The 22,294-nt window shown below is 34.0% G+C and overlaps 1 protein-coding gene across 6 annotated transcripts in view; it reads right to left on the reverse strand.

Moving 5' to 3' along the window:
* STXBP5 (syntaxin binding protein 5) overlaps positions 1-22,294 on the reverse strand; it is a 163,679-nt gene that overhangs the window by 92,123 nt on the left and 49,262 nt on the right. For all 6 annotated transcript variants that reach the window (XM_060114516.1, XM_060114511.1, XM_060114510.1 and 3 more), the window contains exons 6-8: positions 21,333-21,396; positions 17,327-17,410; positions 7,739-7,862 (exon numbers count right to left, since the gene is read on the reverse strand). In XM_060114516.1, coding sequence (XP_059970499.1) covers positions 7,739-7,862; positions 17,327-17,410; positions 21,333-21,396 — 272 coding nt within the window. The remainder of the gene's footprint in view (positions 1-7,738; positions 7,863-17,326; positions 17,411-21,332; positions 21,397-22,294) is intronic.

Below are 22,294 nucleotides of genomic sequence, written 5' to 3' on the forward strand. Positions count from 1 at the left end.
ACATACTCTAGGGATCTAAAAGGCTGTATACATGTGCAAGGCAGTGTGCATGCCCAGGAAAGACCTAGGAAAGGAAAAGGCCCTAGTCATTCATCTCTGGCCAACTCTAAGACTCTGGGCCAACAGGAAGTTAAAAAAAAAAGAAAGTAAAATGAGCTACAATACCACTGCTGGCAGGAACAATGGAAGAGAGGTACTTATACATGGCTGGTAAAAATGCAAAGGATACAGTCTTTTTGAAAAGCAGTTTGACAACATTTATGAAAAACAGAAATATGTAAAACTAGTAAATTTCAAGGAGTAGTAATTCTACTCATAAGCATTTATTCCACAGAAACAAAAGGACCAATTCCTATCGAATACATACAGAAAGGTAAAGGCAGCACAATCTGTAGTGATCAGAAACTGAAAATAAAGTTAATGCCCATCAATTTGGCATGGCTGAATAAAGTGTGAAAAATTGGGAGACAAACAACTGGCTGATACACTACCATTGAAATGAAGGAATTAGGGCTATGCCAGATGACATGGAGAGATTTTCCTCAAGTACAGTGGATTAAGAAAAGTGAGATGCAGAAAAGACTAATATAGTTCTATTTTTGTAAAACAATGACCAAAAAATCTCATATGTTTGTATATGTGTGTGTAAATACATACGATTTTAGAAATGCTTATATTTTGGAAGAACACCTGTAAGATTTTTGACATAGCCTACCTGGTGGGGCAAGAAAGAGGACTGCGCTGCTAATGTCGGGGAACGTTTAGGGAGAAGAGGCTGGTACGCTATGATCCAGTATCATCATATGTGTACGTGTATGAAAAAAAACTATCATTCTTTTTTGTCACTGCCTCTTTGGTTTCATGGTTAGGAAGTTCTTCCCCACACAAATATCATTACAATTTTTTTTTTTTGCTTTTTCTTGTACTTGCTTTATATTTTCATTTACTACATTTATTTTCTGAAGGATATTTTGATATAGGGAAGGTGTTTTTTCTTTAATAATTTTGGCACTATTTGTGTAGTTCTATTGAGCTATAATTGCCAGACAATAAAGTGCAAGTATTTAAAATGTACAATGTGACGAGTTGTGATACAGGTATGCACCTGCCAGCCTTATTACTGAACCATCAAAGCTTTCCCCACTGATATGAAATGACACTTTTATGACATTAAATTTTTATAAATACACACCATTCAACTGGTATTAGAACATCTAATCCTGCCTTAAGATCCTAGGGAAACATCTCTTCACCACTTTATGCAGAAAATGATGATGCAATGGAATCTTGAACCTCTGGCATCCTAACTTACAAGAACCAACAAGTGACTAGTGATAGAGTTAAGTAGAACACCAGATCAAGAGACAGGAAAGGACTGCCAGGGGAGAAGACTGGTTTCTTGAGGTGGGAGAGAGAATTGGGGGTAATCAGAAAGGCATGGAAAAAAGGAGGCTTAAATCTGAAAGCTAGTCCCTCATGCCGTACAAGGAACAAAGTAAGAATTTCAACCTCTATTCCAATCTGTTCAGAGATATATGACCTTTCAGTCAGGAATTTAAATGTTTGCTCTGAAGAAGACCAGATACATAAAACCTGGCCAGGTACAAAATTCTTAACGTTTGTCTTGCTCAATAGTCTTTTGGTATTGCTCTACTGTGTCCAGCATTTCAACTTAAAGTTTAAAGCCGGTCTGATTTTTACTTCTTTATAAATAAACTTTTTGTCCACCCCATGCAAGGAGGCTAAGAGAGTCGTTTCATTATCTCTATAAATTAAAAATGTTACAGTTTTTATACTGATTTTTCACTAATCTTGCTTGGAAATTAGTGAGTCCTTTTGATTTGCATACTCTGATCTTTTTTCAACTCAGGTTTTTAAAATTATGCCACTGATTACTGCTTATTTTCCTGAAAGGTTTATTCATCTGTACTCCTAGACTAACCATTTTCTAAATCAAATCAAGTAATAAGGCACTAGCTAAGATTTTATAAAGCACATATAACTAAACGACATTTAGAGCATCACTGGATTTCACCATTAAGTGTCATTTTACTTCTTAACTGCTATGCCACCTCAGTAGAAAAATTTGTGCTTACTCTTTCAACTACCTGTGAACTACTTTGATAAATCATTGAAAAGATCTGGTTAAATATAAAACGACTTAATAAATCACATAAACCTCCATGTAACATGTGATTTCTTCTTGTCTCTTACTATGCCCTGCTTCCCATCCCCCAAAATTACTCAGCCACAATCAACAAAGTCCTATTGATTCTAATTCCAGAATTTTATTATGTATGTCCATTTCTTCTCATTAGCAGTCACAATTGACATCTTCATTATTTACTGTTGACAACAGCTTCCTAACTGACCTCCCTCTTCTGCTCCCGGCTCATCTGATGCAATACCATCAAAGCAGTATTTCCAAATATAAATTTTATGTTTCTCACTATAAAATCATTTCCTAGGTCTCCATCATGAAGTCCAAACTCTTTAGCACACTACAATGTATATTTTTGCCTCTGTATGCAGTTCTGTCTTAGTTTCCTGCTACTCGCCCAAAGGAATTTTAAACATTAACAGTCATATTAAACTATTAACAGTTTTCCAAGAACACCCTGCTTTTGATTATGTCTTTGCACCTTCTGACTAAAATAACCCTGCTCTGCTCTTTGCTATCTTATAACACTCAAATATAAAAACTAGGGAAAACTCTGTGATGGACTACATTAAAGAAATGCTGTATGGATTTTTTATTGAATGTTTTATGCTTCAGGTAAATCTTAAAAGTAGATTAATAGAAATTTTTAATATGTCATATCCTTAAAATATTACATTAAGTTATCTTTACTTATGTGAACTTTGAATTTATCTTTCCTTCAGCAACGCTTAACAGAATAAAAGTTCTCTAACCCTGGGTTATTCTTTGATAAATGGATTGATTGTACTGATGAATAAGCTCCACGAACTAAATCTTAAAATGTCATTTCCTATAATGGATACCTATTGATTTTGACTATCTACCATCTCCATTTCCTCTGAGAATAATCTGACTTTGGTGAATATGACAATAGCAGAAAAATCTCACTCTGCAACACATCACACGCACACACCCAGGGTTACACGGGAGATCCTCTGGGGCCCTATGTCAGCAAATCACTTAACCATGATGACTGCTTCAGGGTAAGCAGAGCCTGAGCCATGCCAGGACTACCAAAGTTCTTCCCTCCTAAGAAATGAAAGCCTATCTGCCATAGGAGAGAAACAAGCCAGAAGAGAGAGAGAGGGAAGTAGACCTTACCCACTAGGCTTACCATATAGACATACAGAATTTACAGCTCACCAAGATGAAAAGACTTTGCAGAGTCAATAGATGGTACAAATCCTGCTTAATTTCCACACAATCATAAAACTTTACACCTTAAAAATCACCTTGCTCAATCCTTTCATTTTACATACAATGAAACGAAGTCCCAGAAAACAGTAATTATCTACACAAAGTATTTCACAGACAGAAGAGTTAGAATTACATTCCAGATTGTCTGACTGCCAGGGAAATGTTCTTTGATATTCATAAAAACTAGATTAAAGGGAGGTATCACTTTTTGTTTGTTTTGGTCAAAAATCTTCTGTCGAGTAATTTCAGACACCCAAATAGAGACTTTCTGAAAAAATATGACTATCAACCATCTTGATATGCTTAAAATTATACAACTTTATATCAGAAAATTACCTTAAATGAATTCAAATTATTCTCCTTTCTTGGCCATTTTATCATCATTATCTAAATAACTGCTATGCGCCTCAGAATAAGAGTCCACTATCAAACAGCTTTAGCAATGAATGATGCCATCAGAGGGTAAACTGAACATAGCTACCAAATCTGGGGAACTGTCTTATAATTAAATTATAATTCAAGCACCAGGCCGTCACTTCTCAAAGTGTATTCCACGGAACCCTAGACAACCACAAGATGTTCTGTGAACAAAAGATGCTAAAGTCAAATAAGTTTGGGAAAAGCTACATAAAATAAATTAATATATAAACCAACATAAATAATAAATATAAAGTTGATCCTTGAACAACATGGGTTTGAGATGCATGGGCCCACTTATGTGCAAATTTTTTTTCAGTAGTAAATACTAGACTACTACAGATGTAGAACCACAGACACCAAGGGTTGACTTTAGGTCATACGCAGATTTTCTACTAGGCAGCAGTGAGCACCTCAACACCCTGCGCTTTTCAAGGGTCAATCGTGTATATGTATGTATACATGTGTATACGTACCTCTCTCTTAGAAATTCATTGTGTACATTAAATATTAAGAAGTCTTGTAGTGAAGAAAATGTTCAACTTTAATTCAGCATTTCTAAAACTTCTTTGATCATAACATACTTTTTCACCAAATAACTCATTAACATAGGAAAAATTAGTATCGTGAAATACATTTTGGGGAAAACTAATCTAAAATTCTTTTGGTCCTATCCTACCAAGTAAATAAGATATCCAAATTTATATTTACTATAATCGCATATGTATATAGCATGTCAGTTTCCAGGTATTTTCACTTACATTTTGCTTATTTGTTCTAAGGTGTAGAATGGTGCCTACCACATAGTAGAACCAATATTTGTTGAATGAATAAATAAAAGTACAATCAGTTCCAATCAATTATCAAGGAAAGGCTTATTAATTCTTTTTAAAGAATAAGATATACTTAACCACTACCTTATATGGTTTAGATATGAAAAAAAAACCCCAAGATTTACCGTAACTGTTAGAAAGTAAGAGCAAGAGACCACAACACAAGATAGTAATGAAAAAAAGCCCTAAATTTCAATCCATCAAATCAGATATTTAGTATACCAAAAATTGCATAGCACAAATATGGTACATGTATATATGGAATATGTGATACCTTGTTACTGTATGAAAAACAAATTTTTGTACTTTAATGTATAAAAAGGCATTTAGTTTTGCCACTGAACTCAACTATCAGCATAAATTTAACTTTGGCAGGTATCTATCATATTACTGTTGCTGAAAATAATTCATATTTTATAAAGAAACAGTACTTCTGATGATCTACATTTTTAGGCTGCTATACTGTGCCAACAATTGCCATCCAACTTCCTAACATCTGCCACAGAAAAAAATGTACTTTTACATCTTGTTTGGATTCTAATTTTGAAAAAAATATATTATATCAAATATTCTTTGTCTTGTTTGAAAAAAGTAATTTTAACTAGTTACCCTTTTTTGCTAAGATATTACAAACCCTGTAGAAATCTATTTATGCTACTTCTAAAAGTCTGCTCTCAAGGTCTTAAGATTTTAGTATAAAAAAAGTATCAAGATTAAATAGAAAATCACCATTTGGCAACCAATAAGTAATCCATCCAAGAAACAACAGATGCTAAAACCAGAGGGTAAAAATTTGATGAGGAATGGTATGTTTACAGAGTCTCAAATATTTCCTTCAAATCAAAACACTTATTGATTACAAGAAAAAATCAAAAACATTTATTAATTTCAAAAGGAAAAAATAACGTTATAATGGAGAGACCTAGTAGACAGAAGCTTAATCAAGGGATCAGAGTATGAGACATCACTAGGACAAATCAAACATAAGCTCCACCTGAGGCTGCAAAAAGAACACATCAATCCTTTTGGGATATTCCTGCTGAAAATGTACGACATGAATCTAAACATGACAAAACATCAGACAAAACCAAATGGAGGCACATTCTATAAAATAACTGACCTTTAATGTTCAAAATTTATCAGTTAGGAAAGTCAAGAAAAGGCTGAAGAACAGTTCCAGTTTGAATGAGACTAAAGAAACATGACAACTAAATCTATCCTGCATATAGACCCTTTTGATAAACGGCAAAACTTGGTGATATAGGAGAATGTCTTTGTAAGAAACAAATACTGAAATATTTCGGGATAATTGGGCAATATGTTGAAAACTTACTCTCAAAGGGTCTGAAAGAAAAAAACCTCTTTGTACTAGACTTACAAAAAAAGATAAAAATTTAGATAAACTTAAAACTTTAAAACCAATATTACATATTTCTACCATCTTCAATATTATTTTTATTTCCTTCTGGATTTGAAATTATAGGTCTTGAAACTACTCATCTACTGTTTTGGTTTTCTGAATTCCTAGGTTCCAGTGGGGTTGGGAGATGCTAAAATGTATGGGAATACTCAGGAGTACCACAAAGATTAGGGACTTAGGCATTAACAGAAGGAAGAACAAAAATATATTAGGGAAAACTGGAACCTACTATCAAAAGGGCTATCTTCTGGAGGCACACATAAATAGACCTGTAGCAAATTTAAAATAAGTGCTTTTCCAGAAGATGACTGCTACCAAAAAGCAGTGGTAAAATATATTACAGTATGTGGCTAAAAGAATTATTATTTTTACCAGAAAACAAGTCTAAAAATGCATATTGCTACAGAAAGATAAGTTTTTAATTTGACTGTTTATTTTCTACATTGTAATAATTCAGAATGTACCAATTTTTTTAAAAAAGTGGGCATTCATACTTTAAAGCAAACAATGAAACATTAGCAATAACTATAAAAGTACTCTTTTAGTATGCTACCAATTTAAAAAACAGTTCCTTTTTATTTCCCTAAATTTGCTGGTTAAGAGGGTAGAATTGGGAGAATGCAGATTAATAAAGAAATACAAATTCCTAGGCCTCATCCAAAATTCAAACAAGGTCTTCATAATGTGTTCATAAGCACCCTAATAAAACCTTCATGGAGGTTCTGTATATATTACTTGTACAGAAAAAAGTTAACAAAGCAGGCTTGAGATCGCTATCCCTAGAAAGGTCAGCTTGCAAGATTAGCTCTCTTCATTGGCAACTGGTAACTTGGCTTTCAAGACAGCTTCCACCATTCTAAGACTGATAAGGGTGGCACACTATGCTATATTATCTATACAAACAATATGGCTTATGACCAATCTCTGCTTTCCTTCTGAGCATCTAAAATTTTGGTACATGATAAAATAAAGCAGAGGGTACCTGTGGACTGACATCAATACAAACTATGGACTTCTGGGCTCAGGTGAGCTTCGCTGGTAGATAACGTTTCACACGTGGTAATAACTCATTGCTAGAGGAACTAAGCATGTCCTGTGTGACTCCACTGGGAGAAGACTGTTGGAAACTTCAACCTGGCTTCCTCCAGACTTCACCCCATGTGCCTTTTCCCTGTGTTGATTTTGCTTTGCATCTTTTTGCTGAGTCCTATGAGTCTTCCTAGTGAATCAAACTTGGGGTCATTTTGGGGACTCTGAAAACAATACTTTAATGTACAAAATTACCTTCTTAGAGTTCCAAGTGTTTCAGTACATATTATATATACATTAGCAACTTGCAATTGATAACTTTAAGATGGCAACAGTTTAAAGTAAGTCCTATATTACTCACAAAATTATCTACTTTTTGGACTACTGGAGGAAAGAATACTCAGAAGATTATGTAACTTCATTTTCTCAAAGCTCATATTTGCAATTTCAACCACAAATATAGTTATTTGAGATTTTATTTACCTGGTTGTTACAAATTATTTCTATATGTATAAACATTTAAAATTCAAAATGAAAGAAAACCCATCCTTATCATCAAAAACAAACAAATCCAAATGCAAACTCAAAACAGTTTACTGTCCATCACAATTTAGGTGGTATTTAAAAGGGATACATTCTTACCATGTGGAGTTATCGTCTGTACAGGCTTAGCAGGGGATCTCACATTCCATATAGTCAAAGTGCCATCTGAATGACTGCAAATAAATTGTTTTCCTTCATGATGCCAAGCAACAGAGTGGATAGCCTATAGAAGAGTGGTAAAGAATTCCATTTTTAAAAACAAAATTTTATTTAAACACCAAGTTATTCATAATTAATTTTTCATTTTAAACTTTTTCTTATTTCCCAAGCTAACATCAATAATGTTAATCTTAAATTCCCATAACTTAGTCCTCCTGTCATTATGAGATTTAATTTGGTTCTGACACTATTTTAATGTTTTTTACTTTATATACTCCTTAAGTGAGCATAAGAATAATATGATAGTGATATATGTATTATTGACAAGTTCAGGAAAACAAAATGTATTCTTACAGTTTCTTAGAATAAACAATAACTAAACATAAATTACCAAGCAATTATAATCAATATTCCATTGGAAAAACTAGTTGCACTGACAGATGAGAACAAATTTTAGAAATTAACTAAAATTTTAGAATTTTTAGACAAAAATGTACATTTGGAATTAAGGTCAATTAAAAATACCTCAGACTGAGCTTTAAGACAGGTTACCCATTTCTCACAGTAATTATTAAGGTGACTTTTAAAATGTGAAATTTATTTTATATGTCTGAGCCACTTAAAAACTATCTGAAAAATATTTTTTAAGTTTCAACCTTTTAAATTTATTTAAAAAAAATTTAAAATTTTAATAAAAATTTTAAAGGTTACTTTCCATTCACAGTTATTACAAAATATTGGCTATATTCCCTGTGTTGTATGTTATACAATACATCCTTCAGCCTATCTTACACCCAACAGTTTATGCCTCCCACTCCCTGACCCCTAGATTGCCCCTCCCGCACCTCCCCACTGGTAACCAGTAGTTTGTTCTCTATTATATGTGAGTCTTCTTCTTATTTGTTATATGCACTAGTTTGCTGTATCTTTTAGATTCCACATATAAGTGATATCATACAGTATTTGTCTTTCTCTGACTCATTTCACTTAGCATAATGCCCTCAAAGTCTATCCGTGTTGCTGCAAATGACAAAATTCCATTCTTTTTTATGGCTGAGTAGTATACCATTGTATATATATACACCACATTTTCTTTATCCATTCATCTCTTGATGGGCACTTTGGTTGCTTCCATATCTTGGCAATTGCTATGAACACTGGGGTGCATGTATCTTCTAAGGAAACAATCCCATTTACCATTATATCAAAAAGAATAAAATACCTAGGAATAAGCCTACCTAAGGAGGCAAAACATCTGTATTATGATAACTATAAGATGCTGATGAAAGAAATTGAAGATGACACAAACAAATAAAAAGATATACTGTGTTCTTGAATTGGAGGAATCAATATTGTTAAAATGACCATGCTACACAAGGCAATCTACAGATTCAATGCAAGCCCTATCAAAATACCAATGGCATTTTTCATAGAACTAGAATAATTTTAAAATTTATATGGAAACACAGAAGACCTTGAATAGCCAAAATGATCTTAAGAAGAATAGAGCTGGAGGAATCATATTCCCTGACTTCAGACTATACTACAAAGGTACAAAACAGTATGGTACTGGCACAAAACAGACACAGAGCTAAATGAAACTGGATAGAGAGCTTAGAAATAAATCCATGCACTTATGGTCGATTAATCTATGAAAAAGGAGGCAAGAATGTACAATGGAGAAAAGACAGTCTCTTCAGTAAGTGATGCTGGAAAAACTGGACAGCTACACGTATGGTTTGGCCAACCCAATAAAAGAATGAAATTAGAGCATTCTCTAACACCATATACAAAAATAAATTCAAAATGGATTAAAGATCTAAATGAAAGACTGGATACTATAAAACTCGAGGAAAACATAGTCATAATACTCTTCAACATAAACTGCAGCAATATTTTGTTTGGATCTGTCTCCTAAAGTAAAGGAAATAATAGCAAAAATAAACAATGGGACCTAATTCAACTTAAGGTTTTTCTACAGCAAAGGAAACCATCGGCAAAATGAAAAGACACCTACTGAACATGAGAAAAATATCTGCAAGTGATATGACTCGTAAGGGATTAACATCCCACATATTTAAACAGCTCATACAACTCAAAATCAAAGAAACAAATAACCCAATTACAAAATGGGCAGAAGAACTAAATAGACATTCTTCCATAGAGGAAATGGAGGTGGCCAACAGGCACATGAAAAGATGCTCAACATGGTTAATCATCAAGGAAACGCAAATCAAAACTACAATGAGATATCAAGTCACACCTGTCAGAATGGCTATCATCAAAAGAACACAAATAACAAATGCTGGTGAGGATGTGGAGAAAGGGAAACCTTCATACACTGTCGGTGGGAATGTAAATTGGTGCAGCCACTGTGAAAAACAGTATGGAGGTTTCTCAAAAACCTAAAAATAGAGTTACCATATGATCCAGCAATTCCACTCCTGGGTATATATCCAAAAAAACCCAAAAACATTAATTCGAAAAGACACATGGACCCCAATGTTCATGAAAAATATTTTTATATGACCAAAGTTTGTTACCCTTCAATTTTTTGTTCTGATATTATTTAAATTTTGTCTGTAAAAAGTCACTCTCCTACGTTCTCTTTAAATTACTTCTTTTCTATTCAAGTTGATACACTTCTTGTTCTTAATGGTCAACAGACTCTAAAAGCTATCCTACTAGAATGTCTTGAACTGCCGAGTGCAGCACAAAAACCATGTACCTGGAAGTTAAGAGTTTCACTTACATACAAAGCCATCATTTAGTATCATCATTCAATGTCCATTTGTTTGGGTTCCTCATATGCTTATAAATTTAAGTTAAATAAAATAATTTAACGTTTATGGATCACATTTTAAAATTTAAATGATGATAGACAAAGACAATCAGCTGTATTTTTATTTATTTTATAAATTTATTTATTTATTTTTATTTTTGGCTGTGTTGGGTCTTTGTTGCTGCACATGGGCTTTCTCTCTAGTTGTGGCAACAGGGGGCTACTCTTTGTTGTGGTGCATGGGCTTCTCATTGCGATGACTTCTCTTTGTTGTGGAGCATGGGCTATAGGCACACGGGCTTCAGTAGCTGTGGCACATGGGCTTAGTTGCTCCGTGGCACGTGGGCTCTTCCCAGACCAGGGCTTGAACCCATGTCCCCTGCACTGGCAGGCAGATTCTTAGCCACTGTGCCACCAGGGAAGTCCCTCAGTTGTATTTTTAAATGCCAATATTTAATACAATGTTTTAGGGTCAAAGTATCTCTAACAAAATTCTAAATAAAATCTTAAAACAGTAATAAACTTATTCCAAAATATACACATGACATTCCATAAACTCAATCTTAGAATAAGCAATTTCTGGGACTTCCCTGATGGTGCAGTGGTTAAGAATCCACCTGCTAATGCAGAGGACATGAGTTCAATCCCTGGTCCGGGAAGATCCCACACGCTGCGGAGCAACTAAGCCCATGCACCACAACTACTGAGCCTGCACTCTAGAGCCTGTGAGCCACAACTACTGAGCCTGCATGCCACAGCTACTGAAGCCTGCACACCTAGAGCCTGTGCTCCGCAACAAAAGAAGCCACTGCGATGAGAAGCCCGTAGACCGCAACAAAGAATAGCCCCTGCTCATTGCAACTAGAGAAAACCCGCACACAGCAATGAAGACCCAACGCAGCCATAAATAAATAAATAAATACATAAATAAATTTATTTGTTAAAAAAAAATTAAAATAAGCAATTTCTTAGTCGTCTTAATGATGAAATTATTTCTTTAAAATATAAGTAGTGTTAAGAAGCTATACACAAAGCTATTTAAATATTTTTTAAGTGATAAAAGAAATACAAGAGAGGTTTACAGTGTTATCTGGAACTTATAAATAAAAACATTCTAATCTTATCATATATAGAAATGTGTAACATATACATAAGTATATATATTATATAAAGAGAACTAATATTTCTACTTTGCTAAAGAAAACAATATACAGCTTTGTTTAAAAGTACCTTTTATTTTTTAATTAATTGATTTTTTTGCGGTACGCGGGCCTCTCCCGCTGTGGAGCAGAGGCTCCGGATGTGCAGGCTCAGTGGCCACGGCTCATGGGCCCAGCCGCTCCACAGCATGTGGGATCTTCCCGGACCAGGGCACAAACCCACGTCCCCTGCATCCATAGGCGGACTCTCAACCACTGCGCCACCAGGGAAGCCCCTATATGCAGCCTTTTAATAGTAAATATTACAATGCTACACAATATGTGGTTGGTTGAATCCACGCTTGTGGAACCATGGACATGGAGGAATGGAGTATATGGAGGACTGACTCTTAAGTTATATGTGGAGTTTCAACCTGGTGGCAGGTTGGTGCCCCTAACCAGCGCTGTTCAAGGATCAACTGTGTATTAATATTTACTAAGAATAAATTTTATGACTTTGCATCTTTGTTCATTAGTCTGTCGTTTTCTTGTAATTTCTTTGTCTGGTTGGTCCGAAGATAATGCTGTTTTCACAGGATGAGTTAGGAGGTGTGTCCTCCTCTTATATTTTGGGGAAGTATTTGGGTATAATGGGCATTATTTGCTAAAATTCACCCGTGAGCCTTCTAAGCCTGGAATTTTCTTTGTGGGAAATATATATATTAAAAATTCAATTTCTGTAGTAAACATACAGTTACACAGGTTAACTATTTCTTCTAGAGTGAGCTTTGGTACTTTCAAGGAATTTGCTGTTGCTTAAGGAATTTGTCCATTTCTTCTAAGTTGCTGAATTTAGGTTGTACATATATCCTTAATGCTCTCTTTGTATTCTTGTAGAAATTAAAGTGATATCCCCTTTCTCATACCTGGTATAGGTAATTTGTGTCTTTTTTTCTTTTTTCTTATCCCTCTGGCTGTTTATCAATTTTATTGATCTTCATAAAATAAAGATTTAATTTTTTCCTGTTATTTATTTCATTAATTTTTGTTCATTATTATTTCAATTCTTCAGCTTACTCTGGATTTAACTTGCTCTTTTTGTTTCTTGTGGAGGAAGCTGAGGCCATTGACTTGAGACTTTTCTTGCTTCCTAATACAAGCATTTAATGCTATAGTGAATGCTTTAGCAGCATTTCATAGACTCACTGTCATATTTTTATATTTTTTTCAGTTCAAAATACTTCCTCATTTCCCTTTTATTTCTTCTTTGACCCATGGATCATTTAAAAGTTATATTACTTTCAAATATTCATAGATTTTTCACCTACCTTTTTATTATGGATTTCTAATTTAATTCCATTAGAATGAGAGAACATTTTTTATGATTTCAATCTTTAAAAATTAATAAAACCTGATTTTATGGTGCAAAATATGGTCTGTCTTGATGAATGTTCTGTGTGTACTTGAAAAGTATGTGTATTTTGTAGTTAAGTGGAGTGCCCTGATACCTACTTTGCAAATGCTGATACAGCCATTTCAGCTGTCTTCTCATTAGTGCTAACATTACTTTTTCCTAAAACATCTGTCTTTATATTTAAAGTGGGATTCTTACAGATAGCATATAGTTGGATCTTGCTTTTTAATCCAATTTGACTATCTCTGCCTTTTAACTGGGGTATTCAAACCATTTACATTTAATACGATTGTTGATATAGCTGCAATTAAATGTATCATCTTGCTATTTTTTTTACCTGTTTCTCCCATCTATTCTTTGCTTCCTTTTTCCTTTTCTTCTGCCTTCCTTTGGAATGAAACAAAATTTTAATTCATTTTATTTCCTTTCTGGCTTATTTGGGTTACTGTTGTTGTTGCTTTGATGTTCCCATTAGAATTTGCAATATGTCTTTACCGTATCAGAATGCACTTTCAAGTAATGTTACATCACTTTAGGTACAGTAAAATAACCCGATTATTCCTTATTAAACAACAATATTCTGTCTCCTGACCTTTGTGTTGTTATTATCTGTATTTTAGTTCTATGTATGTCATAAACCCTACAATGCATTTTTATTATGTTTGGTTTGAATAATTAATTATCCCTTAAAAAAAGGCTTTTATATCTACCTACATATCTGCCATTGTGGTATCCTTCACTCCTTTGAGTAGATCCAAATTTCCATATCATATCATTTACCTTCTGCATGAAGTACTTCTTTTAATATGTCTTGTAGTGAAAATCTGCAAATGATGAATTCTTTGAGTTTTTATATGTGTAAAAGTGTTTATTTTACCTTTGTTTTAGAAAAGATATTTTTGCTGGATATAATTCTAGGTTGACAATTTTTTTCTTTTAGAACTATAAAGGTATTATTCAACTGTGTTCTGGTTTGTGTTGTTCCTAAGGAAACCATTTGCTGTCATTTTAATCTCTGCTCTTCGGTATTTAATGTATTTAATTGTCCTCCCCCTCCCCATCCTCTGGTTGCTTTTAAGATTTTCTCTATCACTAGGTTCCACATTTTTTTTTTTTTTCCTGTGGTACGTGGGCCTCTCACTGTTGTGGCCTCTCCCATTGCGGAGCACAGGCTCCGGACGTGCAAGCTCAGTCGTCATGGCTCACTGGCCCAGCCGCTCCGCGGCATGTGGGATCCTCCCGGACCGGGGCACGAACCCATGTCCCCTGCATTGGCAGGTGGACTCTCAACCACTGTGCTACCAGGGAAGCCCAGGTTCTACTTTTAAGCAACTGAAATATGACGTGCTTTTGTGTAATTTTCTTCATGTTTCTTCTGCTTTGAGTTCGTTGAACTTCTAAGATTTCTGTATATTCTAGAAGTTCATAGGGTTTAAAGTCTTCATCAAATTTGGGAAACTTTGGGTCATAAGTTCTTCAAATATGTTTTCTGTCCACATGCTCCCTTCTGAGACTCCTACTACACATATATTAGTCTTCTTGAAGTTGTACCACAGTTCACTGATGTTCTGCTCATTCTTTGCTCATCTTTCATATTGAGTAATTTCTACTGCTATGTGTCTTCAAGTTAATCAAGCTTTTCTTCTGCAATATCAAATCTTCTGGTAAACCCATCCAGAGAAAATTTTTCATCTTAGACATTTTTCATCTCTAGAAATTTACACTTGTGTTTTTGAAGTCTTGCATGTCTTTCCTCAACATTTTCATGCTTTCATTTACCTTTTAGAGCATATGGAGTCTGTTTAATATTTGTTTTAGTATCCTTGTCTACTAATTATACCATCAGTCTCATTTCTGTGTCTGTTTCTATTGACTGCATTTTATTCTCCTTTTGCATTATATTTCCTGCTTCTTTGCATGCCTCATAGATTTTTATCTGGATGCTAATCATTGTGAAATTTATGATGGGTTGTTATACTCTTTTAAAGATTTTTGAGCCTTTTTTCTGGGATGCAGTTAAAAATACTGCTTGGAAACAGCTTAGACTTTTTAAGGCTTGCTTTTAAGCTCTGTTGGGCTAGCTGAGCCAGCCTGTAATGCAGGGCTAGTTTGGCCCCACTGCTGAGGCAGTACTTTTCTGAGCACTCTTCCTGATGCCCTGTCTACAGCAAGCTTTCTCCATTCTGCTGGGAATGTGAACTACTCTCAGTCCTCTGTGTGCTATGAGAATTGTTCTACCTACTCCTTTCCAGTGGATCTTTTCCAAGCCTCACACCCATGCGGTAATCAGTATTCAGCTGAAGACGCAGGGTGAAGGGCTCCTTGCGAACTTTTAAAACTATCTCTAGGCAGTTCTCTACTCTCTGTTACCTTGTCCTATAAGCTATGGATATCTTCCCCAATTTCCCAACTCTGCCTCCTCAACTCAGGGAGACTGTTGGGCTTATTAACGTAGGTTCTCTCCTTCCCCCTTCGTGGGCTGAGACCTGGAAGATCTCTCCAGGTCATAAGCTAAGGCAATTGAAGGGTTCACCTTGTTTCCCCTCTCTAAGGAATCCCTGTTCTACACTACCTGCTAATTTCTAAAAACTGTTCTCTCATGTATTGTTCCAGTGTATTTAAGGTGACATGGTAAATTCCCTGTGACTCCATAGTGGCTAAAGCCAAGATAACTATTTAAATGACAAAAGCAAAACAAAAAAAAAGTCAGTTTTTAAAATGTGCTTTCATTTTGACATAGGAAACAGCTCTATAGGCCAAAGCTTCCAGAGAAATGACAAGAACCGTTTATTAAAAATATTCTTTTAAAATAATTTCAAGATCTTGATTGGTGAATCACAGAATACTTACTAACTAAAAAGCTTTAAGTACAAAAAGTATACAGTTATGAAAGCAAAGGAAATTCTTTTAGTCAAGCTTACAAAGATAATATGCAGACATTTACAAAGTATTCCAAGTATTGCTACAGTTGCTCAAGGTAGTCTGCTTGAGCAACTGAAAGCATCAATATGAACACATGACATATTTCTCAAAAACAAACAAACAAAACCACTTACACATTTCCTAGATCTATTCACTGAATTGGAAATTGTGAACACTCCTGGTACCCAAATTATGGTCACTAGATACCATTTCACACTGAAAGAGGCCAGTTTCATGGAAAAAGATATTCTAAATTTGGGACAGAAATATACAAGATTAATAGGTATACTTTGTTATAACAGATGGCAAGGAAGCTATCTAAGAGTATTATCATCAGAGGACTCGGGAAACAATTGGAAGAGATTCACTGACCAAAGATGGGACAATTTGAAAATCAATAAGGATAATAACTTCAGTGTATTGAAGCATATGAAATATGTTTAAATCTTTGAGTACACAGTGAAACAGAAAACAAGAACAAATTACCCATCATTAAGATTACTAGAGAACAGCCCCTTTAGAGTAAATACTGAAATAAAAAGAAAGAATCAAGCATTTATCCTGCCTTTCTATCTGAACTGTCCTACTATATAACCAAAAGAGTAGACAAGAAGTTTCTCTTTACTGAAGTGTCCCAGATAATAGATAGAGAAGGAATTATAAAATTAGAACTTCCCTATTTTGCAACAACTATGCACTAATAGATCTAGGCCTTGAACGTCACTGGCTGCTAAAATCACAAACAGACACTAATATTCAACCTGGTAGAAGAACATCAGCATCATCTATGAAATGGTCTTGCTAAAAATGAAAAAAATGAAACTAAATATGATCATGCCTCAGTAAACCATCCAATTTATAGGAAATCTGAGGGCAAAAAAAGACAAAATCAATCAATCACAGTCTTTATTTGGATCCTAAAGCAAGCAAACTATAAATATTTACAGCATACTATCACTTGTATAAAATTTAAAAATAGCATACATTTATTAATTTGTTTGTAAATGCAGAAAATATCTCTGGAAGAATACATGAGAAACTAACATTGGGATGTGAGGTAAGGGAACTGGATGGCCAAATGACAGGAGTTGCAGAGATTTTTTTTTTCTATCTTTTGACCTATTTTAATATATTATTTCATATATATGCAAAAAATGTACGTTATTGCAATTAAAAAGGTTGACTAAAAATCACTAATTAAGTTCTTAGAGAAGCCGTTCTGAGCTAGAGAAATGACAACAGCTTTTGATTAGCAAAAATAATGTTATTACCTCATCGTAGGTGTATCTGTAGTCTGCTTTCTTTGATTTGAGGTCCCATAACACTACTGTTCCAGATTCAAAGCCAATCAAAAGCTGTAATAAAAGAAAATGCCACATTACCTAGGAATGACATAAATCATATGAAACATTTATTTGCTGATGATAAAGATAATTATTATCATTCATATGCTTCAGCTATGAAATTATAATATAATTAAACATCTGCATTGCTAATTACTAATCACATGGATGACATGGGAATACTGTATTGCATATTTATATGCCTTTGATCATTAGGGATTCAACATATATCATACAACTGATTATTGAAAATGAAAACAGTACCATTTTGAAGTCCAGAGGGTATATTTTCATTAATTAATATGTTACTAATAAAAATTAACATTTTCATGTGCTTTAAAGTTTACAGACTTTTCTAATTTAACACATTATCAGGCAATCTCATTTACTCATCTATATATTGATTAGTTCCAAATTATATCTAGCCTAGACCTCTCTCATGAGATTCAGACTTATAATTCCAGTGGTCACATGTTCACATATTTATTCCATAAGAACCTCAAAATAAATGTGTCCAAAAGTGAATTCATTATTTTCTTCCCTACCCTCCTTTTCTGGTATTCCCTATTGTAGTGTCTCTCAGCATTCTTTTTTATTTTAATATTCATTAAGTCGCTCAGGCAAAAACCTTGGAGTCATCCTTAACTCTAGTCTCTCCCCTACCAGGTAAAATCATCAAGTAATTTAAAAAGTACACTCTAATATCTCTCTAATTTACTTTCCTCCACCTCCAATACCTCTCTCTTGGTTCAAGATACAAAAATCTCTTCTCTAGTCTCTGATCTCTCTGACTCTCCAGTCTGGGCCCTTTTTTTAACCCATTCCATATTGTAGCTAGGGTGATAGTTCTAAAATGCAAATCTGATCATGTAATGTAAGCTTTTTGTTTAAAACTTTTTAATGCCTTACCATTATTTTTAGATCAAGTCCAAACTGAATAATCTGACCTACAAGATACATCATGGTCTGGCCTCTGCTCACCTCCTCAGCTTCATCCTTTTCCACATCCCTCTTACCCAATACATTCCATTATATATTTCAGGTCATGCTCTCTCTTACCTTTATGCCTTTGCCCATTCTGTCACCCTAACTGGGCCACTGCATTCGAATGTCATCCTTTTTGCTTGACTAATCCTACTAATCCTTCATGTCATTTTAGCTATCACTTCTTCCTGAAAGTCTTCCTTGACCTACCAAATGTAAGTCAATGCCCTTCCTATGTGCTCCAACAGCAACCTGTACATTTTTTAACCTGAAGGATCACTAGACAATAAAATAATGTCTTTTTCCTCATCTGAATTCTCTTGCAAACTGTAACACTGTTCTATTTAAGCAAGAACTGATTTTATCTTGTTTACTACTATACCTCTAACATAAGACAGAGAGCCTGATATATTGTAGGTACTTTTTTTGTGAATGAATACATTTTTTGTGAATGAATAAGTTCCGGAATGAAATGCATGTTCTTGCCTCACAAACTGTCTACTGTTTACCACCTCCTGCACTGGCATTTTCCAAATCTCAGTATTCCCCCTGCTTGAAACCTTCTCCCTTTTTAATGCACTTTTATTCACTTTTTATTCACTTTTAAGAATTTAGTGTTGCTTCCTTGGGTAAGCCTACTCAATTCCTCTGGACAGACGGAGATGCTTCTTATCTTACACTAGTAAATGCATTTTCATCTATATGTCTCTAATATCTAATATACTGCCTAATGCATAGTAGCTATTCAATAAATATTTGTTTAATAAATACATGAATGATTGGTAGCTAGCCAATAACTCTTCATGTAATCTGGAGATATGAACAAATTTGGGGGCAGACCCAGTAACTTTAACTAAATAGCAACTTAGTGGATTTCAGACTACGGGGACATTTGGAAGAATGAGTCATTGAAACTAACGAAATAGATTTTCCCATCTTGGTAGGAAGTACACTTAATTTTCCTAACATAAACTCTTCTTTCTTCGGCAATCTGAAATACATACTCTTTCTGGAAAAAAAAAAACAAAACTGGTATTTGTTTCCTTTACCTTTTTCTAGCCCTTCTAAATATCTTGGACATGTATATGGCATTTTCTGATGGGGGAAGTAAGAGAGGAACTTCAGGAATAAGGAAAGAGATGGAAAAATATAAAATTAAAGAATTGATATACAGTATAAACAATACTGGATTGCTCAGGACACAGACAACTTAAGCTCTAGCCTTAGATCTGCCACTTAGTAGCTAAGTAACTTTAAAAAAATTTTTTTTACCCATCCAGATCTTAATAACATAAGAGGGTTAAAGTAAACTTTAACCCCTCTAGCCAGCTGTATCTTCCTAAGAATGTTAGAAATCTGTGCCAATAAGTTAAACTTTAATCCCTACAATCTCCTAAATATTAAAAAATAGAAGAACTAACTGAAGGATGTGGTACTTATAAATAGAAAATTGCACAACTAAGGTGCTAATAAATTTGGAAGTGAGAGAAAACATTTTATGTTAGGATTATCAGGAAAGGTGTCATGAAAGATATGTATTTAATCTGAGCCTCAAGATGTGAGTAGGAATTCAGCAGAGAAAGAACAGTGGGAAAGAACTCCAAACAGAGGGACTTATATAAATAAGGCATGGAGGTAGTAAAGAGCAGCTCACATTTGGACAACAATAACTATTTGCTTCAGCATAGCATTCAGGTAAAGATGTTCCCAAAGATAATGAAACCTAGGGCTATGTTTTAAGGAAACATTGTTTTGTTTGTTAGATACTGCAGAACCACTGAAAGCCTTTGAACAGGAGAGCAATAAGATTAAAATGGCACTCTAGGAAGATTGATCTGGAAATGACTCAAGAATGGGTTGGAATGCCTTGAACTGCAGTGGTCATAAGGAGATTGAATAGAAAAGACACTGCAATGGAAGGACTGAAATGATTTACTGACTGATTCAACGTAGAAGAAAGGGAAGTTTTCAATTCTTCCACCAGGTCTCCCACCCAAAGATTGGCTTTTAGACAATTATCTTATACCAAAAATAAGTAAGTAAAGTGAAGGTACAGGTTACTGTAACTTGCTTCATGTAGTTTCTCTCAAACCATACAATTGTATGATATAAGCTAGCTCTAAACAGTACCGCTATCCTTTTGTTTTCCCAGGGTTAACAGAACAGTGTTAACACAACATATAGGCTCTACCACTCTCACTAACTGAAAAAAGGAAAAACCTGAATAAACTTCACAAAATCCAGAAATTTCATTTCACTGATTTCTGATACTGATTAACTTTCTAGTATTGATACAGACAAATTTTCATGAAATTTTATAAGTAGAAAAAATATCATTAAATAGAACTACTGAGAGATTGGTTTGAATTAAGAAGTAGAGATTAATGGAAAAGAAAATTTTATTATTTTTCAGAGTACTAATGAACCTAAATTAACAACAGCTAGGTAATGACTGCATGAAACTGGTTTCAAGTATAAAAAAATTAAGTATTATTAAAAAAAAATCTCTACTGGTCTGAGCTATTTATGGAGAAAAATTTAGGGGAGAGAGATACAGAGACAACTCTAACATAAGATGTTATGTGATAAGCACTATAAAAATTGTTTAACTAGTGTAAAAAAGAATTCAAGACCAAAAGAAAATGGTTTTTGTCAGGATTATCAGAAAATAAGGGGAATTATTCTAAATAAGCCAAAAACAAGTTAACAACCTTTAACTGTATTTATTAAATTTTACTTGTTTTAGAGCTTTCTTCTTTAAAATGTAAATATTTTAATTTTCACTTGTTCTTCATAATGCATAAATAAGCAATTAAGTATTTATGATATACCACCTTTGTTATCAATCTCAACTTTGCAGAGTAAGTGTAGTTCTGGAATAGTTTGCATATTTAAAAAATACAAAATTCATGCATTTAAGTAATAAATATATATATTCTAAAAAATCTACCTTTCCTTCATCCATTGGATTATCACTTATATGGACGACAGGTCCTGGGTGAGATTTAGATGACCTAAAAGAAAAAAAGTTAAGATGTTTTTTCTCAATTAAAAATTGCAATACTATTACATATTCATTACAATAAGAATAATGAATGGAAAATAAAGATATATTTACAAAGGCTGAAAACATTTCAGCAAGTGATCAGTAACAGATGTATAGTTCTCAATATGGATCAAAATAGGAATCAGGAAAAATAGTGGCTCTCACATTGATATAAGTCAGCAAATTTAAAATTATGTACACTTTCTGTATAGGAAAGAATCTTCAATTTTGTATTTTAGCACAGAAAATTTATTCTCATGGTAGAATTCTCAAAGTTAATATTTTAAAATAAAGCAGCATCTAAAATATTGCTATCTTTATTTTACTCAATTCTAGCCTCCAGTTGGGACATCTCATCTAGTTCCACAGTTCATACCAAAAATAAGAAAAATTCTAACCGCCTGGAGGGGTGGGATAGGGAGGGTGGGAGGGAGATGCAAAAGGGAGGGGATATGGGAACATATGTATATGTATAACTGATTAAATTTGTTATAAAGCAAGAAATAAAAAAATAAAAAATAAATTTAAAAAAAAAGAAAAATTCTATTATGGCTTTTAAAAAATCAACAAAATAATGCCACCAATATTTGCTCAGAGAAAAAAGAAGTCATACAGATAAGAATGTAGCTGAACTGATGCCTATAGAGTAGAAATAAGCAGAAATAACCCATTCATAAACTCTAAGAGTTGAGAGGCCAGTCCACTTCATTGAGAGCCACTTGTGAAACCACACAGACACCTGCACCAGCCCTCCCCGCTATATGTTGTGATCAACTCAAAGAACAGACCTAGAAAACCTTGTGCCAAGGGACTGAGAAATAACAATGTTCCTGATAAAGGAAGGAAAACCAAACTTAATACACCAT

This window comes from Mesoplodon densirostris, chromosome 12, assembly GCF_025265405.1.
Source record: "Mesoplodon densirostris isolate mMesDen1 chromosome 12, mMesDen1 primary haplotype, whole genome shotgun sequence".
Classification (NCBI taxonomy): Eukaryota; Metazoa; Chordata; class Mammalia; order Artiodactyla; family Ziphiidae; genus Mesoplodon; species Mesoplodon densirostris.